At 36.2% G+C, this 27,797-nt stretch overlaps 1 protein-coding gene across 1 annotated transcript in view; it reads left to right on the top strand.

The window, feature by feature from the left end:
- SHPRH (SNF2 histone linker PHD RING helicase) overlaps positions 1–27,797 on the top strand; it is a 44,149-nt gene that overhangs the window by 12,766 nt on the left and 3,586 nt on the right. The window contains exons 12-29 of the mRNA XM_084283440.1: positions 643–721; positions 1,671–1,834; positions 1,919–2,175; positions 4,082–4,203; positions 5,668–5,756; positions 7,406–7,495; positions 8,587–8,694; positions 9,705–9,847; positions 11,561–11,734; positions 12,289–12,351; positions 13,345–13,570; positions 14,850–14,993; positions 15,688–15,789; positions 16,686–16,757; positions 17,905–18,093; positions 25,793–25,885; positions 26,399–26,485; positions 26,963–27,141. Of these exons, the coding sequence (XP_084139566.1) occupies positions 643–721; positions 1,671–1,834; positions 1,919–2,175; positions 4,082–4,203; positions 5,668–5,756; positions 7,406–7,495; positions 8,587–8,694; positions 9,705–9,847; positions 11,561–11,734; positions 12,289–12,351; positions 13,345–13,570; positions 14,850–14,993; positions 15,688–15,789; positions 16,686–16,757; positions 17,905–18,093; positions 25,793–25,885; positions 26,399–26,485; positions 26,963–27,141 (2,381 nt within the window). The remainder of the gene's footprint in view (positions 1–642; positions 722–1,670; positions 1,835–1,918; positions 2,176–4,081; positions 4,204–5,667; positions 5,757–7,405; positions 7,496–8,586; positions 8,695–9,704; positions 9,848–11,560; positions 11,735–12,288; positions 12,352–13,344; positions 13,571–14,849; positions 14,994–15,687; positions 15,790–16,685; positions 16,758–17,904; positions 18,094–25,792; positions 25,886–26,398; positions 26,486–26,962; positions 27,142–27,797) is intronic.

Here is a 27,797-nt window from a genome sequence, read left to right as displayed (position 1 = left end):
TTTTCTGTTGGAGATATTATTATTAATTGTTTCCCCTGCTGGAATTTTAGCAGACTGAAATATATTCAGCTCAAAAAATACTTAACGTAATCTATACTGACAGCTTAAACAACTAGGTCATGTTGTATATAGTGTCTGATAGTTTCAAGCAAGACACTAGGCAGTTCAGTGACATGGTTCAGAGGCATGTGTCCCCTGGATCCAGAGGTTAAAATAATTTGCAGTGTCTCTGGAAACTCTAGGTGTGCAATGGGAGATAATTAAAATTAATGTTCTTCCAATCTTTTCGCCCAAGACAGGAAGACAAAAATGCTACTTACATCATGGTTCATAAGCTTTAGTATTCATTCTGTGTATGTTTCTTTTGCTAACTCTGTGCCTCTTGTGAACATTTGATTGCACTTGATTACTTCGAAGTGGATATGGCTTTTGGTTACCTTAAAAATAGCTCTCAGTAACTTTGTACATGTTTTTGTAATACATTGTACCAATGCTGCTTAAAGGTTTGTTAAACTTTTAAACCAAAAGTTGTGCAGGCTTTTTTTTTTTTTTTTTTTTTTTTTTTTAAAGTCCCTATGTCTTCACACTGTGTTCCACTCTGTTTTTTCCTTTCCTGGCATTGATTCTATCTTGTTTTGCTAGGCTGCTGAAATGGCACTTCGTTTAAGTGGAATCAATCGCTGGTGTGTCAGTGGCACTCCTGTGCAGCGAGGATTAGAAGGTGAGATTTTATGCAGCAGTGTCAGCTGTGGGTTTTCCTTGTCCTGATAATTAGGTGGTGGGTTTGAAGCACTTAAAATGTCTGCTAATTTTGCTCTGAATTCAGAGATATGCATGAGATATTCTGACTTTGGAAGTCCCCTGGTCTGTGATGTATGTGATGAATGTCTTACAGCTCTGAGCTGAATTATCATAAAGCTAACAGAGTAGGGAATGTAGCCACCAGGTCTTTAAGAACTTGAGGGTGTCGTCATATATTTCTGTTTCTCATGTGGACAATGCAGGCATTTAAACATGTGCTTCTGTAGTTCTCCAGTAAGTTCTGAGTACAAGCTTAAAGTTAGTGTGTCCTTAAATTTTGTCCCCCAAGATGGTGGGCGTCTGAATTGATCAGAATTGGCAAGCTATGTTCTTTCAAGGTAAGAAAACAAGAATAGTGGGTTTTGTGAATTTCTTCTGCTGTAGTAGAAAAGTGAAAGTCTTCTGAATTGCAGCCACTTTTAGGATAGTGGGCAACAGAAGGTGCCCAGCAGGCTGTAAAGTAATGATACTGAGCAATATTATTGTAGAAAAAACTGGCAGACCTAGCTAACCGTATGCAATCATGTACTTTCTGCCTCTCACCCCTGCTCTGAGTAGGTTTAAATTCATCAGTTTGTTCTACTAAACTTGAAATTAACTGTTTGAGAGACATTTTGCGATATTGCAAGTTCAATAAAAATCAACAGGTAACTAAAGGAGAGACTCTTCCCTCACCTCACCCAGTCCCCTGCCTCCAGTTAACTGTTTTTGTGAAGGAATGACCAGAAAACAAGTGGAAAAGATAATCACTCAAATGTCTTTGCTTTATATATGGTAACATTTCTGTGGAAGCTAACTTTTTTTTTGGAGGCATATTCTGAAGTATTAAAACAAAAATGTTGCATTAAAACATTTTCTTTTCTTGGCAGATCTGTATGGATTGGTTCTCTTTCTTGGAGTTGATCCTTACTGGGTCAAACATTGGTGGGACCAGCTTTTATATCAACCTTATTGTAGGAAAAATCCCCGTCCTCTCTACAGTTTAATTGCCAAGATAATGTGGAGATCAGCAAAGAAAGATGTGATTGACCAAGTAAGAGAGAGGTTTTGGTTTTAAAATTTCTGAAGAAGATATATCAATAATTTTATTTGCAAATTACTTATTTTTTAATTGCAGATTCAAATCCCGCCTCAGACAGAAAACGTACACTGGCTTCACTTTTCTCCTGTGGAGAGACACTTCTATCATCGCCAGCACGAGGTGTGCTGCCAGGATGCATTGGCAAAACTCAGGAAGATTTCAGATTGGACTCTTAAGCTTAGCAGCCTAGATAGAAGGACCGTGACATCCATTCTGTACCCTTTGCTGCGGCTGAGGCAGGCCTGCTGTCATCCACAAGCTGTTCGGGGAGAGTTCTTGCCATTACAGAAAAGGTGAATTTTTATCACTTCCTGAATGGTTTGCTTTGGATAAAGCAAACCTTTAGTTGTGCCTAATGGTGCAGTATTTTGTACAGCTGTAAACCTCACTTTTAAGCTTCATAAGTTAACCATGCAACTTTGTCACACCAAGCTCTGACAACAGAAGTTGAGTGATATGCAGTAGGGGAGCCGGTAATTCTTGTGTTAAAGAAACATTAGTGCTGAGTGATAATGCAGCAACACTTTGACTTTGATGCTGTTGCATGCTAGGGTGTTACAGGTGACAAATATACTGTGAAACAAAATATACTCTTTTTCAGTTTCAGACAAGCCCACCAAATTTCATGTCTTACAAAACTCACTTTCATAAATGAGAACAATGAACTAATTGAATAAACAGAATGGAATAATTCTTTAAATCAAATGTTTTTAACGTGAGGTTGCACAGCTAGTAAATATGCATCAAAACTTGAAAGCTGTTCAAATCTTTCTTTTCCCCCTCTTGCATGCTTTCAAGGTCACCCTTCGCACAGAAGCCCTGCAAATATACCAGTTTGGTCCGAGCCTTTGGTAGACCTAAAGCCTGTTGCCACACTCTTTGTGAAACATAGTTACTTCTTTTTTGTGCAATTAAATGGGCTTTGTGAAAACAAGGTGTTTCTCTTCCAGAATCTCAGAGCACTGCTTGTGTTGTTTTATTCATAAATTTAAAAACAAGGAAAAACATAAACTTTAGCACTAGCCATGTTGCTTCTGTTGTTTTTTGCTTTTGTTCATCTATTTTATTAAGTTTATTTCCATCCTTTTATGAAGTTTTTTATCCTACTCCTTCCTGTTTCTCATACAGGGCACTTTCAGTGTGCCTAAGCAGCTGTAGATGACTTTCCAGCTGTTTCAGCAGGGACCAATAGCAGGCACTGTGCTATACCACTTTGTCTCACATTCTACCAGTGTGGTAGTAAGAAGTCAAACCTGGGAGAAAGCAATGTTCCCACAAACCCCTACATTATTTGCATTGAAATTAGCCAGCGGAGCGCAAATGAAACATAAAACTGAGCTGAGCATGCTGGGGACAGCTTAGTGTACTGCATTGATTTTGGCACAGTTCCAGGGAGCAGGGTTGTATCTGGTCTCACAGCAGCAATTGGTCATAGAAACAGCCTCAGGTTGGGTGTAGACTGCTGCTGCAGTTTACTTTCCTATCTCTTTGCATCAGTCTTCTTCCTGCCTGGATTCTTTGTCCCTTATTCCAAGCTTTATTCCAAGCTACCCTTCATGCTTCCTTCTTTGCTTCTCCCTCTCATCTTTCCTTTATTTTTCTGTTCAGCTATTTCACTTCTAATTAAATTCCTCACAATAATTACAAATATTACAAACAAATGTAGAAAAGGAAGTCTAGAAAGAAAGGGAAGTTGTGCTTGCTAATCTTCACTGTTTTCATTCCATATATTTTCCACTTACCTCAATATTTCATCCATTCTGCATGTTTAGGTTGGTGATGAAGGGGAGAAGTGTAGTTTCTCGTGGCTGTTTTCATTTCTCATTTTGTTCTCTCAGCTTCTAGTGACACGAGGTCTATTTTTGGTTGTTTCCAGTTCTCTATTGTAACAGAAGGAGCAACACATTTTGCCCCGTGAAGGATTACTTTACCTGGTTCTATTTTTCCTCTTGTTTTATTTCTCCCTATTTTTAGGAGTTGTCAGTCTCTTGATGTACTTAAGTTAGAGTAAATTTCTGCCTGGAAGAAGTCTGTTGGAAAAAGTTTTTTGTTGGCTTCTTATTTTTTAATCTCTGGTAAACATTTGCATAGTATGTTGCATGTATGTAACATAGTATTTTATGCTGCACAGCAAGACAGATTAACTTCTGTAGCATTATGGTTTTGTTTCAAATTTGAGCCACTTGCTCTCTATTCCAGCACCATGACCATGGAAGAACTGCTAACATCTCTTCAGAAGAAATGTAGAACAGAGTGTGAGGAAGCTCACCGACAGTTGGTGTGTGCTCTTAATGGCTTAGCTGGTATCCATATCATTAAAGGTAAGACTGGGTGGCTGTAATATATTTACTTCTTTTAGTAGGCTTATTATGGAAAAGACTTAATGAAAATAAACTTGGGAAAATAAGCTCGTAAAAGTGTTTATAACAAGACCAGCACTCCTCCTAGTCAAGGGAGAAGAGAATAGATGTAGTGTGGTGTCTTTGAGGTGCCTCGGTATTTCTGGCTTTCCTGTTTTGTGTTCTTTCTCAGTTCTACCATCTGTTTGTACTGGGAGGATAAGAAATCACACTTGTACTTATTCTGCTGCCTTATTTTATTAGTATACTGCTTTCAGGCCTGCCTTTGTGTTCCCTTCCACATAAAATTCCACAATGAATGTGGAATTACTTGGCTGCATTTTAGGGTCTGCGCTTTTGTTTAGCAGTTAGAGCTGTACAGCAGGCATCACAAATTTTTCAATGTTGATTTTTGTCTGAATTAAGAGGGGAAAGAAAGCTTTGACTGTAAAACAAAAGTTGTTTAAAAAACTTGCCATAAATACCAAGTTAGCAGTGACAACAATTTCTTTAACTCAACCAACTAAAAGTTACTGGCAAGTCAAGAAATCTTCCAAAGAATGTTTGACAAGCCTCAGTGTTGAGTCCTTGCAAATTCAGCGCATAACTTTTGTCCTGTTACAACAATAGTATATTGCACGACCCTTACAGTTTGCAACTGTTCCAGTGTAAGAAAGAACAAATCTTATTGCTGTTACGTTTCTAGATATGTGGGGAAGTGATTTTTTTTTTTTTTACTTCTTGTTTTTATATATTTCATGTCCTTGTACTTTCCCCATTTTAAGAGTCTTCTAAGACTGTATTGCTGTCTAAGTAATTTTTTATCAGATGAGAGAAAAGGAAATATTTTTTTTTAAATGCTGCTACTTTCATGTGTGCAACTTCAATTTTGCATATCTTCTTAAATCAATTTATGTTATCTGTTTTCTGAGAAGTGATTGTCATGTTGGTACCTTACATCTACGGTTATGATCCCTACATGTATGTAATTACTTTTTACATTTCTAAAGTACGATAAAACTTTTCTGTGCATGTGTTGTTAGGACTCTGGAAGAGTGAGTAACATATGTGCAGTACAAATTTAGTAATACATCCTTGCAATGAGTTGTAGATGGTGGGTTTTTAGTGTGACATTTGAGATGTTTTTTTTTGACATACACAACCGTGGATGGATATTTTTAAGATCAAGAAGTTTATAGATCTGACGATCATGTAATATACTTAACTTAGAAACTGCTTTAGCCTATAAGATTCAACACTGTATCTTTTCCCACTTTGGAGCAGGGAGAATGAATAGGGAAGATTTGCTTGAAGATGAACAAATATTATACAGCTTGTCTGAAAACCTCTTCATTTATTGCAAGTGGTGTCTGTCTGGATATTTAAAGACCAAGTCAATTTGTATATGTAAATGTTCTTGTTTTGTTTACTTTTTTTTAAATCCAGAAGAATATGCATTGGCTGCAGAGCTGTACAGAGAAGTGTTACGTTCTTCTGAAGAGCACAAAGAAAAGCTCAAAACAGATTCCTTGCAAGTGAGTAAAGATTAAGGTGTAAAGAGACTTGAATAAGAATTGGAATAATCTAGATTTAAATTGACAGGTTAAACTTTTCTTTCTCCCAAGTGGTGTGGTGAATGACTCTTTCAGCCAGCTGGCATCAGTCTTTAGATAGGAATCTGTCTAGTGACCTTCATTTGTCTTTTTCTAAAACCTACCATGTTTCTAAAAAGCTTTTGCTTCTCAGTCATAACGATATCCCAGAAGCAGTGTATGATCTCCACCTGCTGTTCTGTACTAAACTTAACAAGCTGACTTTCTAGGCTTGCATATGTGACTGTGACTGTTCACATTAATGGTATTATTTTGCAGACTAGTGCAAATACAGGATGCTGGGTTGGCAATAGGAGTGATATTAATGTGCCAAGTGATAGAGAATAATAAAATCATTGCACTGTAGATGATCTCAAATAGCATTAAAACACACAAAAAATCAGTTATTTTTTTCAGGAAAAATATGGATATATTTTCCTGATAAATAAACTTTGTAACAGTTATTTCAAGAACTATCTGTTTTAAATTGACCAGAATTCTTTTAATCCTAACAAGATATTTAAAATGCTAATGACAGATAAATAAGAAGTGATCTGTATATTTCTTTACTTTGCTTTTTTCCATTAAGTTACTCTTTGATTGCTAATCTTGTATGTGGTCATTTGGTGCCTCCATTGTGCTGCTTTGATATTCCTTGTTTGTGAAATTGAGGCATTTTTCAGTTAGCATGTTAGCATAAACTTGTTAAGCCACTTGTGACAACGTTGTTAATGAAGCTGTTTTACTGAATGATATATCAAGTAAATATTTTCCTCAAAATGTGCACTACCTAATATTGACTTTAGGTAATAAAACTACTTCTGTTGAGTGCTTCCCAGTTGTGTAGCTTTGACTCTAAGAAAATGGCAAGCCACTACAGGTTAGTGCTCTTTACTGGCTGATGTATTGATAGGGCAATGGTGGAGTGAGTCAAGGAGGTGAGAAAGGCATAAGATCATGCATAATCGAGGAGGTTATTAAAATACATTCATGGAATATGCAGGCAACATAATATTAGTAGACTGGTTTGGGATATATAAGGTGAACCTAGAATAAGAAGAATAGAGTTGCTTTGAAATAATGAAGTTGTTTTTTCCCCTGGAAAGTTTAAAAAAAAAAAAAAAAAAAAAAAGTAAAATAGTTGAAGTGTTCAAGAGAGAGGTTTTTTTTCCTTATATTCTCTTTTGTTTTAGAATGCTAAATGACTTCTCCATATGATGTTCCGAAAGATTTACAAAAGAATGTACTATAAAATAAACAACTTGTTTTACATAATAGTTAAGGGCAGTTTTAATTATGAGGGTGAGTACTGGACAGAATCTGAAGACTTGCCTAATAATTTGCTAAGAGGTGTTGAAAGTCTTTTTAACTTGTTTCACTTCCCACCTCACTAAAATGATGAAAACAATGTTTATCATTATATGCTTCCAGATTAATATAGGGGTTAAAAAAAAAAAAAAAGACGCTAATGCTTTAATGGAGTACTAATTTCTTGCCATAAGACTTCATTGCTGATTAAGCTTTTCCTGTCACAGTTATTGCAATATATTTTTTTCATGATTACCACTGACTTTTTTTTTTGGTATGTTTAGAGACTTCATTCTACACACAATTTGATGGAATTGTTGGGAAAGCACACAGGAATTCCTCCAACTTTGCGTGATAGCCGACTTGCAGAAGAGGTAAATCTTGTTCATTTTTATATAAATACGTTTATAAGAGTATCTTTTTATTTTTTTTTATCCTTTAATATTTTTCTCTAACCAGAGTTTTCAAGTTAACTGTGGGCATTTTCTTTCAGGTTAGTCAATAGAAATTTTTCTAGTTTCATAGTAACTTAATAGAAATTGTGCTCATTTTTTGATTGCCTTAAAACTCAAGCAATTTAATTACCACGTTTTCCTGACATTGATGTGAAGAGGATTGGAAAATGTGGCTTTTGCTTACAAATATAAAGCAGAAATTGCTATAAAAAACAATCTTCTGCCAGCAGCTCATTCAAATCCCTATGAGTCCGGTCTGTTTCTGGTAACTAACTTCCACCTGTAGCAGTAATATAATTGTTTTGATAGTAGCAAACAGAAGAAACAATTTAAACACACCATTAAAATGCACTAAATAAAGGTACCTAGTGATATCAGATTGTAATGGTAAAAGATGTGTGTATGTGTTAATGGTAAGAAACAAGATTTCTGTTGATCAGTTTTTAAAATAGCAAATAATCTTGTACAGGTTATATCAGAGACACCTGCATGTCATAAATGGTTTTCACTCTCAGGAGTAATTTTTATTGGAGAAAAAAACACAAGAGTGATGCCCACAAATATAATACAGTTTAAACCTTTCGTGGTATTTTTATTGATAAATTCTATATGTAGATAAAGTGAAATTCAATTGTGTGGTTCTCAGATTGAAAAACATTGTGTTGAAGCTAAACAATAGAAAAATCCTGAAACAATGTAGAGAGAATTAAGGAGTATGTGGCATTCCAATTCCTCTTATAATGTGTTGTATTTCTAGTGTGTTATTTGGGCCTGTCCAAAAGCAAAATCGCATGGTTAACATCATGTAATAATTTGTCTTTGAATGTTTTGGGAGGGCTTACGAATAAATTCTAGAGGGAAAAATTAAGTCTAAATATTACTCAAGAACAAAGGTGAGTAGCACTTAGGTAGATAGCCATTCTAAAGCATTATGGTAGCTGCGGAGATGTTGCATTTTTATACCTCATAAATAAGAGTTGTACGTCATTTAAACTCTTACTTACATACAGGCAGAACAACTTCGGCAGCATTATATGAGTAAATCAAATGCAGAAGTTGCAGAAGCCCATCAGGCTTTACAACCAGTTTTCCAGACCATTCGGGAGCTCCAGAGAAAGGCAGGTACCTCTTACATATTTAGTCTTTTTTTAATTTATTTAAATTTACCTTAATTTCATGTTTCCTTTTTTATCCAGACCTTCAGCTACCTATTATCTCTAATAGTTCTTGGAAGGCCTGTTTCAAATGGGACTTCAGCAGTGTGCGTATATTCATATATACACACACACACAAAAAACAGAGCCCCCAAATATACTGTGATCCCCGCACAAAGACGTTCACAGTGCTCAGTGAACGGATGACTAAAAAGAGAAGCATATAATAATGGTGAAATGGTTCTAGTAAAGTTTAGCACTGTGCTTGATTCTTATGTTAACAGTTTCACGTTGATTTTAAGTCAATGAGTTAGAGGTTTTGGCTTGAAATGTTTCTCTAGTGTATCAGATTACTTGTTACTTCTGAAGGAACTGTTCTTTTTTGACATGCATTTAGTCATTGTGTATAAGGCTCAATTACATCTATTCAAGGTGACTATTCACATTTCTTGGGAAGGTACAAACCAAACAAATTAATGAACACCTGAGATGAAATGCTGCTTGTTAAAATAGTAAAGAACTAATACAGAAATGGGGTCATACAGCACATACATGTGAAGAAGTAATCTTTCCTGTATTTTCACCTTTAAAAATTATAAGCTCACTTCAGTGTTATTCTTCATTAATTTCACAGATAACTTGCTTTCTTTGAAATGTTCCTTTCCTCTTTTATAGAGCGCACTTTGAATTGATTATGATACCTTTTACATGGGTATTCTGTGTATATGGCCTAAGAAAATCTGACTCTACTGAAGCAATTTCAAGGTGTGGAAGTAGATGGGGTTTTACAAAATCTCTGTACATGTATTCATTGGGTATTTTCTAAGCATATGCTCATTCTCTGCTTTCTTTCCATGGAATTTACCAGGTTGTGTTGTTTAAACGTGGCCTAGAGAGCAGAATAAGCCTCTGCTGCAAAGAGTAAACTTACTGGTTGTTGAATGTTCATAGATAACCTGTTCTTTTGCATACAGATACATTCTGGTTCTCCATGGTGGTTAGATGTCATCCAGACTGCAATACAGTATGCCATTGATGAGGAACTTGTTCAACGTGTGCAAAACGAAATAACCTGCAACTACAAACAGCAGACAAGTAAACTCTCCATGGCAGAAAAGTAAGAGAACTAGCTAAAGTAGGCTAATGAATACAGTTAAGTCTTTTCAAGTCTTCCGATCACTTTGTGCTAACAGCTGCAGTTTAGTAGCAGGCACTTGTGCTTCAGAACATCTGGGCTGCAATTAAGTTTCAAAAACAGTTCAAGAAATCAGAACTAGATAGAAGACTTGAAAAGGAAAGTAGGAGAATTAGCTTTCTCCTAGTCAAATGTTCTTTAAAACTTTCCTTTCTATTATATACGGTTGTTTTAGTGTTTTTTAGCAACTGCTTGTTAAGAAAGATCCCAAGTTTATTGCATTAAATTTGGGTAACCTCTAAAAGAAAATGACTCTCAGAAAAGGGAAGTGGACAGACTATATCAGGAATTCCTTGTGTAACAACATAAAATAGCATCATTGTCTTTAGAGCAAAGAATTTTGGGTTGATTTCATGTTAAACAGCAGTACTTCTGAATTCTAAATGTGTGAAGCAGTGCTTTATGGGTTAATATTATGCAAACAAATTGTCATAATAGCTACTCTTTACTGTGCTTGTTTTGAGTGGAATTTCTGATACAGAAAATCAGATCAAGAAGTTATTAGTAATGGTGTGATACTTTGATGTAACAATTCCATTTTTTTGTGTGCTATTACAGTATAATGATTTGGAGGAACATCTGGAAGTCACCTAGCACAAGCTCTTGCTCACAAATCACCCATGCTCAGAGACTTAGATTGACCAAGTTGCCCAGGAATTTGTTCTGTTAGATTTAGGAGGGAGCATCTCCCTCCAAGGAGGGAGATGCTACAGCGTCTTTGTGGAGTCTGTTCCAGTATTTGACCCACTCAATGAAAAATAAATATCCTTTATTTATTTATTTAAACACACCATTAAAACACACCATTTTATTATATTTATTTATTTATTTAAATAAGTATCCAGTTAGTGTTTCCTCTGTTGCATCTTGTGTCTGTTCTCTGTTGTCCTTCCACCATGCGCCTTTACGAAAAGTTTGGCTTGGTCTTCTCTGTCCATTCACGTTAGGTATAGATAAATGTAGAAAACAGTAAGTTCTCCTCTGAGCAGTTGTATTTTAAGGGTGAGCAAGGCCTGCGCTCTCAGGGAGAGAAAGAACTTAATTTCCTATTTAATTTATTTTAGCATGTGCAATAAAAAATTGATAGTGTCTAGCGTTTCCTAACAGTCAGTTGTGGAAGCAACAAATGGTAAACTCTCATTGAGTATTAGAGATGGTTAATCCAGGGGATAATGTGGGAGTTTTACAAACCTGTGATTGCAATACATGTGTATTTTCAAGCTACCTGGTCAGGCAAACTCATCTATTTTAGTTTAAAATATTTATTGCTTAACTAGGTCATTTTAAAAGCCAAGCTTCAGTAGTGTTGATAAACTTGTGCTCTTTTCTACTCACTTTAGGAAAGGCATGTTTTGAATCAAACTCCCCTTATGGTGTAGAAGCACAATCTTATAAAACATTTGTCTTGCATGTGAATACTAGACCCTGTATGAACAGTGCACTCTCAGTAAAGGACCTCTGCCCACAGGAAAAACATGATATAGGAAGTACTTTGCTAGTCCTCACATCCCCAATCTAATCAAGAAGGACAGCTAAGATTTAGGACATTTTTAGGAAATTATTTCTCCAAAATACTGAATTAAATTTGTATTTGATGACTCAGTGTGCTATTTTTTCCCTTTTTCTGCAAATCAGATTCCGTGACTGCAGAGGCCTTCAATACCTACTCACAACCCAGCTGGATGAAGTGAAGAAGTTTCAGAAGATTGTAAGAGAAGCAGTGAAAAACTTAGAAGGCCCTCCCTCAAAGCAGGTTATTGAGGCTGCCACTATCTGCCATTTGCGACCTGTTAGACTGCCACTTAACAAGTATGTCTGGAGAATCTAAAATATATTTTAGATGTATTACACAATTTTTCCTTTATTCAAAATAAGAGAAGAGATTATGGTCTTAATTTTGTTCTCAGTTTCGTGGTTCTATGTACACAGACAATACAGGTTCAGTTGTTAGAATCATGACCTTCATTTTTATAGAACTGTAGAGCTGTAGAATATCCTGAATTGGAAGGGACCCATAAGGGTCATAAAGTCCAACTTCTATCTTAAACACAAGACAACCTAAGAGTTAAACTGTATGTCCAAGAGCATTGTCCAGATACTGCTTGAGCAATGACTGGCGTGATCCTGCGATCACTTCCCTGTGGACCCTGACCACCCAGTCAGTGAAGAACTTTATAGAATGATAAAATTGCTTATGAAACCTTTTGCTGTCAGATATTATATCGCATGTACATATAAGACTTAAACTGTTCTTTTTAAGGACTTTGTGTAGTTTTTTAAATATTAGAATTAAGAATTACAGGAATTATTGTGGTTTCTGATCAAATTCTGAGTAGTTTTGTTTTCAATCTCCTATATTGCAGCTGTGTCTTCTGTAAGGCTGATGAGCTGTTCACAGAATATGAGTCGAAACTCTTTTCTCAGACGTAAGTTCATTGCTATATAATTTTTTCACTTCAAAAAGAAAAAGTTGGATTGTTCTCTATTTTGTGCTTACAGTTTTCTGAAATGCTTTGAACAAATTAAAACTTCTTGCTTGGGGTCTTGATAGCAATTTCATTAGGTTAAATTTTCTATGTAAAATTCATTTGAAGAAGTCATCTACAAAGAACAAATGCATGCCGCTCTTTCTCAGGCTGCTATAATTGGCAGTATGTGTGAAGTGTTGAAGTGTTCAGAAAGAGCCATACCCTTATGCCATACCCTTTCACTGATATTTTTCTGTATAACTCAAAGTAAGACAATTTGACTTAAGCCACAATGAGGGAGGAGACTTCAGACCTGAATGCAGCTGTGATCTGAAGGAAAGGTTGCACCAATCCATGGTGTGAAAGGAATATACGTAGTGGACAGTAGTGAGGCATAGGTCCTCTGAATTCTTCTTGACTTTTATCTCATATCCCTTACAGCATCAAAGCTAGATTTGAAAATCTTAATGTCACTTGAGAAAGCATTTGGAATGTCTTCCCTAGTGGGAGCTCTGTTAGGATCATTGGAATCACTAGGAAACATTAGGGTGTTTTCTGAATCGGCATTGTTTATTAAGAAGGTATCTGGGAAGCTGCACTGTTCTTAAACAGTGCAATGCATTGCATTATATTTTGCATCAGAATTTGATTAACTCTTGCTGATTAAAGAAGTCAGAGTTACATTTTTTTAATTGAATGTGACATTCTAGAATCATTAACTACTGAAAGATAATTAAAATGTGTAAGCATCTTACAAAAAGCTGTTAATGATTTTGAGCTGACAAAATGGCCTGTACAGTAATTTGAAACCAAGTAGCAAAACATCTGTCTGTATTTGTTTAGTTTGTTTTTTTCCTTTAATCAAATATTAGAAGGCTGAAATATATGATGAATAGTAGAAACTGATGTGGAATTCTAAATCAGTGATACGTTGTTGGCTTTATTTTTAAGTGTTAAAGGCCAAATGGCTATATTTGAAGAGATGATAGAAGATGAAGAAGGGCTAGTTGATGACCGTTTGCCCACCACAAGTAGAGGACTGTGGGCAACCAGTGAAACTGAGCGTGCCCTGAAAGCTATTCTCTCCTTTGCTAAAGCTCACCGGATGGATGTTAAGCTAACTGAAGAAGGTAGCATATTTCTGGAACTCTTTGAAGCATGGAAAAAGGAATATAAGGTACAGTAAATTAGATGATAAAGAAATATAGAAATAAAGAAATATTATAAGTAATACATGCAGATTTAAGCTGCATATGAACAAATATTTAAATTGCACTTCTGAAATTAGTTTGTATACACAAAACATTTTTGTGGTGATTATTACGTGATTTGATTTAAAATGGTTTATATATGGTTTAAGGATATCTAAAAGATCTGTACTGGCAAATAAGCAAGTTAGTAAGCACTGTAATTGCATCTGTTAGGATAGTATCTAGATACAATTAAATGTGTTTTTCTGCTTAGTTAAATCAGAACGTAGCAAGACAGCAAATCAGTTGGTCAATTCTGTAATTCAGTTAACCTTCCATCTTGTGCTAGCTATAGACGTCCCTTCACATGCTTTTTTTTATCCTGGATCTTTTTTGCCATGCAATGTAACCTAGAATACCATTCTGGTCCACCATTCTTTGGACCAGAGGGAACTGCTGGAGTCTAATGTGGCTTTCTTCATGCATCCTGGCATGTCTGGGTGTCCTTGCAGTAAATACCAGTGTTGGAGATAGGGGAAGAACTTCTGCATACAAGGGTATCATCCTATCTTATAGCCTAGATATAATCAAGTGTTTTCTTTCAGATAGTTATCCTTTTCATTTTTGATTTAAAAAAAAAAAAAAAGTAATTTTTGGCATTTGCATCACTGAAGTTTTTGATATAGTAATTAAATTGTGGAAAGCTTGGGAAGGCATATTTTATGGTATTATAAGTAATTTAGAAATAATATAACATCAATTTGTATATGTAGTATACTTCCAGTCCAAGATGTTTCTTTTGTAGAAAGTCAGCATTTTCTTTTACTTGGGAGATCTGAATCTGATTTAATCTTCACCCTGTGCTTGTCTGTTCTTTTGTCAAGACCATTAACATTTATTTAAAACACACTTCACCTTCAAGAAGTAATGTTTGTACTATAACAGCTAACTGTTCAAAAATTGGTTAATCATTTTCCCTTATTCAACATCTTGCCAGGCATTTTGTTTCTGATTTTTTAGTTGTGTAATAATAATAGCTGTAGAAGAAATGAGAGACCTCGTTCATAAAGAGACTGGAAAAGAGAATAAGCAAAAGGCATAGGGATAATCTTGCCTTCCTTTGTAATTTGTTGTTGTGTCTGAATTAGTGTAAAGAAATATTATCTCTTATTCAAAAATGTTTTCATATTATACAGTGTATGGTCGACTCATATAAAGAGAACTCAACTCAGTTCTGCTACTAATTTGTTTAGGCTTTTCTTATAGTTACTTCATGAATATTGGATGGTGCTAAGGGATCACGTGTCTGCTATTGATGAGCTAGCAATGGCTACAGAACGGCTGAGGGTGCGTCATCCTGATGAGCCAAAACCAAATCCACCAGTTCTCCACATCATAGAGCCACATGAGGTGAAGTACTTGACAGGAAAGACATCTTTTTTTTCTGAAGGAATCAAGTTTGGAGACTACCTCAAGTGTGTGTGTGCGTGTATAGTGAGAGAGATCTATGTATAAGTTCTATAATGCACCTCTGTTTCAATTTCAGAATGCTTGGGTGAAATAAACAGAAAACATGCCACTTTTAAATGTATTGTATGGGCCTTTTTGAGTTTATAACTCTTACATGGATATATTTTGTCAGCCTTCTGGCTGTATGAGTGGCATGTTTCCAAAAGACTACTGTCTTTCCAGCAGCAGGTGAATAGCTGAGGGACCTGTCTGGTATTGCCCAATTTTGCAACCTGGTGGAAAATGAAGTTGACCTGATTTCTGACCTGCATTGTTACTTTCCACAAGGACTTAAAAAAAAAAAAAAAAAAAAAAAAAAACAGCAGTAAAAAAAGAAAAGAAATAGACACCTTATTTCAGTACCTTGGAATCTGAGCCACCTCTGAGACATTTTCTGTTCTTGAACACGGGAAATGCTGGGTTGATTTCACTTAATTATTTTTCTTGCACAAATAGAAATATGTTTTCAATAGAAATATATTTTCCTTTTTTTCCTGTGAAGGCTCAGTGTTAGATATAAGTGCTACTATAGGAAAATAGACATTTGATCTATTTATTTTTTTGTATTTATACACGTTTCATACTGTTTCCGTAGGTAGAGCAAAATCGAGTGAAACTTCTGAATGACAAGGCAGTGGCTAAATCACAACTACAAAAGAAATTAGGACAACTTCTGTATCTCACTAATCTGGAGAAGGTAAGGTTTATGGTTCCTTGATCTTTACCAAACTAAAGTGATATATTCTACTTACTTGAAGAAAGTTGCTGTTATTTCATTTAAAAATTGCATTTTCAAGTAAATTCAGTTCTGTAAAGATTCACACTACATATTGAATTTGTGTGGTGTTCTGTGTTACTGCATATTCATAAAGTTATTTATTAAGTGTTATTAAGTGTAATAATAAAATATAAAAATATAATGTAAAAATGTAATGTAAAATATAAAAATGTAATAATAAAATAGTGTAATAATAGTAAAAGTGTTATTTTGGCCATCTGATTAATTACACAAACATAAAACTATGAAGTAGTTATAGATGGTTAAAATACTCAGTAAACTAACTGGGCCAAGTTCAGAAGAAGGCTTGTAAATCTATGTACCTCTGCACATACTTTTTGCTATTCTACCAAGACCTTGTTTCCTTAAATAGAAGAACAAAGAGCTTTATAGGTTAAATATTAAAAATGTCAAACCAAACGCCATGTATATTAGTGTTAATCATAGTGTTCAAGTAAGCATAATTAAGTATATTTAAGTGTTTTTACAACAATATAAAGCTGAGAGAAAATATAGCTAGCTTCTCATTTGAAGCTTCAATTTTCCTTAGATTTTTCAAAACTGTACTGCGATGATATCTGAAGGACCACAGTGTGAACAGCACTTACATAAATTATTATTTTTTTTAAGTTTCCCAAGATACTTTTCTTCATGGGTAATGTGTTTTAGGTTGTGCGCACACCTTCTAAGGATCTCAACATTCATTTTTCCCAGAAGTTTAAGTATAGAATAACTTTTATATTGATAAATATATATTTATGTGTATATGAAAACTATATTAATAACACAGAACACATTTTTCTTCTACTTTACAGTCTCAGGATAAAACGACTGGGGGAGTTAATCCAGAACCATGTCCTATCTGTGCACGTCAACTGGGAAAACAGGTAAGATATTTTACAAAAGCAAAAACTACTGACTAACTCTTTACCTAGATCTGAGTCAGTTGTATATCAAGACTGCCGTTATGTTTTATCTCTGACTTGGAGGATTTCACTGAAAGGAAAAGCAGTCTTGTCTTTAACTTTGTTCAAGACTGTCACTTGAGAAGATGGTAGCCATCACATTTCAAGGAAGTTTTAAAATGCTTTGCGTCCTGTTTCTGTATGATTGGAAGAACCTTATAAAGACTGGAAGATCTCTTGTTTGATTGCCAGACATTCAGTCAATTCCCTCTGCTAATTAGACCTGTGAATTTTTTTTAATCTTGGTATAGCCTGTAGAGCAGACTAGTACAGGATGGACTTCATAGACACAAAAAGATTGTTTTACAAATTACTTTCATGTGAAGGGAGGTCACAGATGAGATGTAGATATTCTAAGCCCCCAAAGGAAAAACAATTTCTGCAACACCAACTTTGTTTCTAACACATACTGTCAATAAAAGATCAATCTTCCATGTTCAAAATATTTCCTTTTAAAAACCCAAACATGTTGCCTAGGACTTTGGTGGTATGAAAGAAAACGTTCAAATTCATGCCCCTTGTAAAGAGGCTGCGGGTACCCTGTTTCTGGAAGTGCTTAAGGTCAGGTTGAGTGGGTCTTAAGACAAATGGATCTATTAAAAAGGGGCTAGACTAGATGATCTTTAAAGGTCTCTTCTAACCCAAACTAGTCTATGATTCTTTGACTTTTACGGAAGTCTAATAAAACATTTGTGTAATATTCTCTTAAAATGTTGTAAATGCTTATTCCGTGTACTTAACCTATGCATTACAAATTAGTGTTCATAGAAATGAGAGACTGTCATGTCTGTCTTCAAGTTTAGAATTGGGAAAATACAAAAATAAATAAATAAATAAATGCAGTGCAATTCTATGGATTATGAATTACTCTGTGCTGAAAACCTGTGAAATCCAGTCTTTTTTAGCAGGTGTAGTAGTAAAAATATTTCTAATATTCTTTATTTTTAAGCTGATTACTTCAATGAAAATAATGCATCTATGAAGATGTAATTTAACGTGTTTAATGCTCTGGTTTTCTTTTGCATTTATGTGAAACTGATAGTTTCTTTTTTTTCAATTCCCTACATAGTGGGCAGTGCTGACATGTGGACACTGTTTTTGTAATGAGTGTATAGCTATCATCATAGAACAGTACAGTGTTGGCACACGCCGGAGCTCAATTAAATGCGCCATTTGCAGGCAGACAACATCTCATAAAGAAATATCATATGTCTTTACTGCAGAAACTGCAAATCAGGAGGATGATATTCCTGTGAAGGTAAGCTGTGCCTGGGGGAAGGCCTGGTAAACAGATTAAAAATTACACATTTGTGAAAACTAACACTATTTTAGGGTGAGAGGGTGGGGTGAGAGCTTCTGCTGAGCTTAAGTTTTGGTGTTTTTTTTGTAAGTGTTTAAAACTGGGTAGAAATAAATGTTCTTTGTTTGCAGGTGGATTTTTTGTTGCTGTTGAGGTGGTGATTTTTCTTTTTGTAGCTAAGGAGATGTGAGGCTTTTTGGAGGCATAGTTTTGATACCTGTTCTTGAATGAAATGTGTAAAGTTTGAGAAAACTGTCTGTACCATAAGATTGTTACGAATTTAAAGTATTTATATTATCCTAAGTCTTCACTGTTAGCCAGAGAATATAAATCCCAATTCTGAACCTAAGATTAGTTATCTGAAATGTTTCTTGAGCTATTAGGGTACAGTAGTTTCACACTTTGCTTATCTGTGAAACGTCTGGTATACAAACCATAATTAGGGGAGGGAAATGCAACTCTAAATATGACTAATGAAAATTAAAAGCCTGAAAAAAGCTATATTAAGAAATAAATTACATTAAAAAGCTATAGCCTGCAGACTATGGCTGTGCTTCCTTCATCTAACTTGCCCACTAATAAACTAGTGGTTTCACTTCAGGTTCTAATAAGCATATTCAGTAATTTGACCAAAAATTTAGTAATAAATCACAGTAGAGAAACTGAAAGTTTTTATACCATAATATATCATTTCTTAAAGGCAATGCTTTTCATTGGTAAGTATTGACCATTAATCAGTTCTATCTCCAAAGGTTTCTCTTTGGAGAAAGGACCCTCAAATGAGTTCTGTAAAATCTACCTGTACATTTTTTGAAGCATTGTATTCCTGGTTCTCGCCCTCCTTTGGGCTGACAGCAGATAACTTTCCTATTTAGCTTTTGACATACCACACAACTCCTGCAGACTTGTTCAGCCAGAGTATATATATTCCTGCGCGTACAGATTTCCATACCACAGCATCACACATTGCTTGAATTCCCCAATGACCCTCTTGACATAAAACAGTTTATATTTGTCTCATTAGCACTTTATTCAGCATTTTTCTCCCATCAGGGAGTATCTGTTTTCCTTTGCACTTTGTGACTCCTAACTCCTTAAAAACCTCTTCTCTTGAAATTTTTAAGGTCTTAGTTTTGGGTAGGGGTAGCTCAACAATTCCCTGAATCCTGTCTGAATCTTATTTTTTGTTCCCCCTCAGACACCAGATTCCCTAAATACTTGACTTCTCATTCTACGTATTGTAATTTATTTTCCCAATGCTTTCAAGCCCTGTTTTCCCAGAAAGTTGAATATCTTCTTAGTGGCTTCCTTCACAACTGTTTTCTCCTGTCCTAACAATAAAGGATCATCCACATATTGTAACAGTAACACCCTCTTTGGAGGTTGGAATTGCTCCAAAATTTGTTCTGCCATTCCTTTGTCTCTCTTCCTCTCCTTTCCATCCTGGGCCCTCTATCTCCCCCTCTGCCTCACTACTCAGTACACTGTGAATACCATTTGTGTTGCTCTCTACTTTTCCTTCTCATATCCTCTCCTGGCATACACCTTCATACTACCCACACTGTTCGCTCCATCCTCTCACCTTCTGGAGTTTTTTCTGCATATCCGGCCAGGCTTTAATCACAAAATGAACTTTAAAGAGCCCTTGGGCTACTGGGTCCGCAGGAATTATCCCTGAGTACATTCTAATTCTGACTCTGAGTCTCTCATAGGATTTCTATGTTGTGAGTTGTTATTATCATAGTTAGATAAGCAGATATTTCTGATTTTTTGGAATTACTCTCGGTTTGGGGGGGGGGGGGGGGGGGGAAGGGGGTGTTAGTTCTTTCCCATTCTTGCATAGCCTGGCAAATCATTCCCCTCCTAAACATTCTTCTCCAGGGAATAACATACTCAAGATTGACATTTCCCCCCCAGGAATACAAATGAGGCCTTAGAAATGGATTTGACTCAGGGCCCCACTGCTCCCCCCCCCCCCCACCGCCATTCTTGCTGCTCTGCGCTCCTGGGCACAACTTCTCCAGGGACAGCATCAATTGCAGTCTCTGTCTCCCCTCCTGGAGCACCTGCCACTGCCTCCGGTGCAGTACTAGGATTATAGGGAGCATAACAAGATTCCTCATCTGAAAACGAAACCTTACTGTTTACATATAAATTTCAAACCTGAATTTTCATCAGACCCGTATTTTGGTCAAAATACTGAAGTTCCTTTTATTAGCTTTTTAGGCCAGGCAATTACACAATATCAAACCATTTATTTAATTGTGTATTTTTAAAATCTTTTTCCCTAGTTTTTGCGTTGTTTTTCCAAATCCTTATCATGCTCTCCAAAGGACTATCTTTAGGCACAATCCAGGGGTCTCCAACCCCACCCTGCTGACTCTTGGAACCCTTAATTCCCATCTTAATCCCCAGCTCTTCCTGACATGCTGCTGTGGACTTCACCACCCACAGGGTACCACACTCCTTCACCTAGGATTAGGACAGAGGTGGGGTGTACTGCCGAGCACCATGCTCAGGGTACCATACACCTAAGGGCCCAAACACCCCAATACTCTCTTTCACTCCTTTCCTCTCTCTCGCTTTGTCCCTCTCCAGCCAAGGGGACTTCATTCATCCCCTTGCCGGACCACCGAGCCTCGCGAATTGGGGATTCGCACTAAAAGTGCCTCATTCACACTCATGCACACCAGAGTCTCCCCAAACACAACCCAAGACAAGATACGGTAAAGTTTCCCTTACCTCGGTCCGTGCACTGTTTCCCAGTCCGGGTTATCGGCAGTAATCCCCGTGCCTCTTCCCAACGTGGGCTGTGTCTGTGTATGTTTGTGTTGGCCTCCCTTCTCCCCAGAGCTTCGCAGAGCCTGTCTTCAGATTAAACAGTCTCGGTCCTTTGCCGGCCATACTGAGACGGCCCACCACCCCCGACGGGACCACTGAAATCAGCAGGGTGCACCTTCCAGTCTGTGGTGGCAAGAAATCTTCAACAGGTGACAAGATTCCAGGCGAGCCCCCAAATTGTGAGAAACATCTCAAACAATTTTCTTCAGACAGGATCTTCTGTGAAGCTATTTTATTTGCAGTTGCAATGGTGGGCGTCCTGTCAATCAGGAGTGCATTTTAGTAAACAAATCATAACCTTTTATTCCCTATTACCCGATGCCCGATCATCTCCCCTGTTTTCTCATTGGCTGAGTACTACAGGTTCACAATCTACTCGATGCTCATCTATACCATATATGTACAATTTTTCTTTTTTTTTTTTTTTTTCCAACCCTTTAATTTATCCTTTCTTATGTTTTGAGAACTTGTGATCTTTGATTTACTGTTCTCGCACTGCTCATCCTGGTTTTCTCAAGCTGCTACCTTATTTTGGAATAGTGAGGCCTTCTACTGTCCACTTATCTACTTAGCATTTCTCCTTATTATGACTACACAACTACCTTGGAATACAGAAAAGTAGTTCTCTACTGCAAAAACACAACTTTGTTTCTCACACTCTGGTGCAATATTATGGGGGGGACATTCTTTCTCTTCCCTATGCATATAGTTAATAGCATAATTGTGAGGCCGCTTCCTTGGAGCTCATCTCCCCTTCTTTTGATTTAATTGTGTGCTGTAAACTTTTTTCCATGTTTTAGATGAGTTTTCTGGACCCTGTACTGTTGGGTACTCTGAAACAACATTGTCACTTTTGTTTATTTTCTTTTTGTTGATTTTTTTTTTTGACTGTTTTTGTTTGCAACATCAAAAGGTAGACTTTGGAAAAACTGAGTGCCTCTTGCCTGTTTGCATTTTAAGCTTGACAGTGTTTGGTCAAAGCTTCATTGGCTGGATACCATATACCTACAGAAAACATAATTACTGTATAAAGAATGACTTTCTCTCTTAAAACAAATGCCTGCATATCTGGGGAATTTCTTTCCCAATACTTTCCATTGACAGTGTGCAACAGCTCTACTGATCACTGGAAGTTGCATCTTCCAGTGTGACTCTTTGTTCTTTTTAGCCTGGCTTTTTAAGAAGTTATGGTCTTTTCACTGTGCTGTCTTAGACTTCGCCTGTAATTTAGCAACCCATTGGTTAATTTCAAACAGTGTGACAGTCTCTTGAGTTTCCATGATTATTCATTTTCTAGAATTCTTATAAAAGCAGCCATCCATCTGAAGGATGGCTCTGCAAAATACTGCAGGTTGAATTTCCCTTTTCCACAAAAGATTTTTAAAATTCAGGTTATTGGAGAAACTGTTTGTAATTTGTGTGCATTCCTAATGATGTTAATGAACCTGTAGATGCAAACATGTAGGAGATCAGTCATGATTGCATTGTTTTATCTACCTTTCTTGGTAACTTTGAGTTTTTGTTGGGTTAGAATCTGGGGAGGAGGAGGAGATAGTATATCTCTGACTCATTAACAGTACTCATGTGTAGTACAAGGTATGTCTTTGTACAAATCTGTTGTAATGTTAAAGCAAAAGCCTGTGGTCATTGAAGTTGTAGAAAAAAATAGAGAGTTCTGGATTAAAATGCGAAAGTAAAAGACTCATTGGTAATATTTTGATTTAGATAATGATACTGTCTTTAACTAGAATGTGATTATGGTACAGCTGGATGTAGCAATCATAGTTTTCATTTGGTTAGTATAGTTGAAAGTAACAAAATGTGCTGACAGAAACTTCCAAGTTATCTGTGCAAGTCTCCTTTGAACCTTGCATGTATACTAGGGTTGCTGGCCTTCACTGAAGTCAATGCTACCATATTCAGGCTATGTATCTCAGCCTTCCTGGACAATGGAATTGTTTTTTGTGAGTAGATGCTTCCTAAATCAAAGACTTGAAGTAGTTGAGAGCATGTGGCAGCAGGGGGAGTAAATGGACTGTATTTCTGAAGTGCTAATTATAGCAGTTTTAGCAGACGGTTTACTAAGGGTTTAGAGATACAATCCTGTTTCGAACAAGAAAACTTCAAATATGTTTTATAAATTACATAAGTAGAATAACCAAATTTCTGAGATAAAATACAGAAGGAACAGGTCACCTACTCTCCTGCATAAAGGGCTATAGAGTTCCCCAGAACTCTATAGTGTCTGCATCAGAACTTGAGGTGACGCAAAAAATATGAGTTTCACGTGAATTTTCATGGTGTTTTCAGCAAGGCCCATTCTTATCTCAAAAAAAAAAAAAAAAAGTTTAGTTTACATTGTAGCCTCAGTATTTTTGCTATCAAAGCAAGCAGGAATATTAAAAATTTTTCATCTCATTCCTTTAAGGACAGTTGTTAACAAAAGATAACTAACTTGTTATGGTTTTTGTAACATCTTGCACTGCGATACGTGAAAATTGTGTGATTTATTCAGAATTTGTATATTCATATGAAAGTTCTTCTGCTCTCTTTGGTCTTTTTCAGTATTCAGTGTCTCTTGTTTTGTTGGTGTTTTTGTTTTGTGGTGGTGGTTTTGTCTTTGTTTTGTTGTATACATCTTATTTTGTTGTACCAGCACTAGTCACAGTAAGTTAATGCATTAGATGTGAAAAGACTACTGTAAAAGGGAGCATTCTATACTGAGAGAGAGCTTACTGGCATCCCTGTATGTTTTGCTTCTATAAAAGCTTACAGTGTCTGGTTAGTGTTATCGTGGGCATTGCTAGTCTGTTATCTGAGAAATTTCTTGTTAGAGGGTAGTTTTATTCTCCTGTGTGCTGTTCCATAATCATTTAGAACTGCCTGATCTGTTTTTATATTCTCTTCTGATACTCAAGAAAATAACAAACTTCAAGGTGTGTGGGTAGTGGTGGGGTAACTTTTTTTTAAGAGACTGGAAACCAAGAACTCATAATAGCCAGGGTACTTCTATTAGTTTCAGCTCTCTGTAAATACTGAGAACAAAATTGAATTTTCTTGTGTGCTGTGAAAAAAAAACTTTGGTCAATTGTTAGCTCAATGATGAGTCAAATATAGTTTGTCTAATACAGTTCAAGCAGAGGGATGAAGAACTTGGCACACTTAACACACATCTTGGCAGAAATGACTGAATATTAAGAACATGAAAAGGTCATTTACAGTTTTAAATAACATTAAATTAAAATTTAGTTTATTCTGTGCCTGTGAAGAGGGTATAAAACCTCAGGTTTCCAGGGTTTTACACTTGTGAAATATTTTGCCATGCATGTTCAGAAGGCGGACTCCAACTTGAGGTGCTGAGACAAGTAACCCTAATGAAGAAAAGTAGCAGGGACAAATGATGCTTGAAGCAAAAGACTCAAGTTTCCTCAGGTTAGACAGGTGCACAGGTTGAACTGGCAGTGCAATTAATGTACTTCATTTTGAATTTATGGATTGGCTTTCTGCAAGAAGTTTTCTTATTGGCAGAGGTTTACATTTGGTCAGTTTGCTTTTTGTTTCTCAATAGATTTGGTATTGTATGTAAAAATAATTGCTTTGCAAATAGTAAGAGATCCTGTATAGTGTGAATGATCAAGCAGCCTGGTGTTGGCTTCCAACTTGTGCTTAGACTGCTGTCATCCTTCCCCACCAATTCTGCAAGCGGCATAACTTCAGAGAATTTGATCCCTCATTGTGGCAAGCCAACATAGTTAATTCAATGTTCAGAGGACAGGTGCAGACAGAAATAAAACAATATTTGTCCAGCTGAATCTAGTGCAGCTTGAAATTGCTATACATGTAAGAACTAGTAAGCAATTAAATAATGGCTTCTTAAAAAAGCATATTATGTAAAGTTACTGTAATACAAAGTGCGTACTGAAGGAGATAGAGGGAGATACTAAACAACTTGTTTAGAATCCTCTTCATGACTAAAGAGGAAAGAAGTCTAAGAATATAGAAGCCAAAGTCTACAAGAAGTAGTACTGAGTTCATTAAGCACTGAAATACAAATGCAGAATATGAAGATGTTTTCATCGCAGTGATGAATCCTTCAAGTTATACTTGAAGGATTCAGTTATATTCAGTATTCAGTATAATTCAGTTATACTTAGTAGCTTCTTAATATTTTAAGGTAATTAGCCAGCTTTATAGTAATGAGTGTAAGTTTAGTGTTGCCAGAGTGAGAAACAAAAGCAACAGAAATAAGGTTCATGCAGGTTTTTTGCATTATTGCCTTTGAGGAAGTGTGAAGGGAAGGGAAGTTAAATGTGCATTGGGAAAATTTTTTAAGCATGTATTTCTGGGTAAGTCGAACCTCAGCAGGCCTAACTGACGTATTTGGGTGTGATTGCACTTCTTGGGTTATCCAGTTTGCCTCATCCAGAACTAGGTAAGCATATCTGTAGTCCTTCATTCTTCCATGTACTGCACGTGCTGTAATATGTCATTGATCTATAGCAGTGCCTTACATGGGAGATTTCAAAGCAGTTCAGTGCTACTTAACCTGCTCGTCCTCCAAGTTGGTAGTATTTGAATCTGTCCCAAGTCAGCCTGGGAAGTTGCCATCTAAATAGGTCAAGAGTCTTCAAAATTGAAGTACTATGTTCTCTTTTTGAAAAGTATTGCAGCTTTATGAAACAATTTGCTGGTGTCTTTTTCTAAGATGTGTAAGATAAGTAAGAGTCCCAGTATAGCATTTTTTAATAAAACAATTAATTTGGAAGTTGTTGTTTAGTATCCTACTCTATTAATGGTGTTTTTTCTATTTTCAAAGGGGAGTCATTCCACCAAAGTGGAAGCTGTGGTTCGAACACTGAAGAGAATACAATTTAAAGATCCAGGGGCTAAATCCTTAGTTTTCTCAACGGTATTAATCACCATTTTCTGTTTTGTCTTTGTGTATTGTGTGTTTTCTGTGAGTTTAAAATGGTCATAATATTTCCTGGGATTTAGTTTAGCTACCACAATGTTGAGTCATTCTGTACAGTCACTAGATTGTTCTGTGAATTTGTAGGGCAGTTCATGTACCTGGGATACAATAATCCTAGTTAATAGATGTAACAGCTTCTTTTGTTAAAAGACAAATGCGTATATAGGAGCATTAGAAATTCTAGGTATCTTTAAATGTAATGCCCATATATTTTTGATAGATTATAAAAGCTCTTTTTGTGGTGGCTGCCAGTTATTTTTATTCAAGCTGATTTTTTAATTATCTTTTATGTTTAGATTTATGAAATATATGGTTAATGCAAATATTTTTTTTAACCTTAAATATTAGTATTTTGAAAGGCTTTAATTTATTGCAGTTGTCATTGTTGTTTGTAATACTGACTTCTGTTGTGGTTTTTTGTTTGTTTGTTTGTTTTTGTTTTTTTTACAGTGGCAAGATGTATTGGACATAATTTCAAAAGCTTTGTATGACAACAATATGACTTTTTCTCAGATCAATGGAATTAGTAAGTTTCAGGTACATAAAGGATATTTTTCTTTAAATTGTTTTCAGCTGGATATTATAGTTCTTAGAAGTTAATTTGATCCTTTTACTTCATTGCTTCATTTGAGAATCTAAAAGAGCAGCAAACCTGTTTAGCAGAATCTTTGGTCTCTGAATTCTAAAAATAATATTTGCCACAAATTAAAGCCTTTGAAGATTTAAAAAAAAAAAAAAAAGGTATGTATGTTCTCTTTTGAGAGGGCAGTGTTGGCTTGTTCATGCAGATGTTGAAATGTTAAGGATGAGACACACTGATCAGTGTTGCAAGAAATCCTCACCTTCCTGATAACCTGTCTGGTACTTGTTTGGTGATGACAGGGCTTGTATCAGTCTACAGGACTGTCAATATGGAGTCTGGAGTGTCTGCTGTAATTGCTTGAAAATATAAAGATGTCCCCATGCTCTTTATTCAGGAACTTCTGTCATGCTTCTGTGATTTTTGCCTTTTAGGAAAATCTCTCTGCATTTAAATATGATCCCAAGATCAATATTTTGCTGCTGCCCCTTCATACTGGTTCCAATGGACTAAACATAATCGAAGCAACTCATGTTCTGCTTGTGGAACCCATTCTGAATCCTGCACATGAGCTTCAGGCCATTGGCAGAGTACATCGTATTGGCCAGACGAAGTAAGAGTTCAAATTGCTTTAAGAGGCTTAGTGGTCTGGAGGTCCAGAGTAGACCTGCATACTGTAATCGAAATAAAACCAGTTCACTGAACTTCTCAGTTTTGGAGATGAGGCTATTCATAGGGACTCTATTTTTAAAGATGATCACATGAGGAACAGGAACAACAATAGTAATGAAAAGTTTGATGAAAGTCCACAACATGTAGTTTTGGGAGCTCTTGTTCTATTGGGGTTAGATGGAGTGGCAAACTGCAAATTTAGAAGTTTAGCAAGAGTGTAGGTTCTTGAGTCCAAAATCCTGAAAACCCTTGTGCTGCTGCTGCACTAATTTGTTTGCCTTCAGTTTCTTTGTTTTTAACTTTGAAGTTCTGCTTCTAGACATGTCCAGAAATGTCTTAGCTTTGCAGGTCTGAGCAACTCGCCATTTATGTCGTATGTGGCTAAGTTCAGGCCTGAATTTAGTTCATCTTAGTTTCCCTGAGAAACTTACTCTGTCTGGTCATTCCCAGCTCCAGATTACAATCTGTGTTAAATCATGTTTTGTTTTTTTCTTCCCTCTTAAAGTGGAAGCTGTTACAGTGAGAATCATTTCACCTGGTGAAATGCAGCCTTCACAAGGATGTCTGAGGCCAGCTTTCTGGCTGCTTCTATCGCTT

The sequence above is a fragment of the Netta rufina genome, assembly GCF_964035555.1.
Source record: "Netta rufina genome assembly, chromosome: 3".
In the NCBI taxonomy this organism is placed as follows: Eukaryota; Metazoa; Chordata; class Aves; order Anseriformes; family Anatidae; genus Netta; species Netta rufina.
Note: the sequence above shows the minus strand (reverse complement) of the source record. Positions and strands in the feature narration are given on the sequence as shown.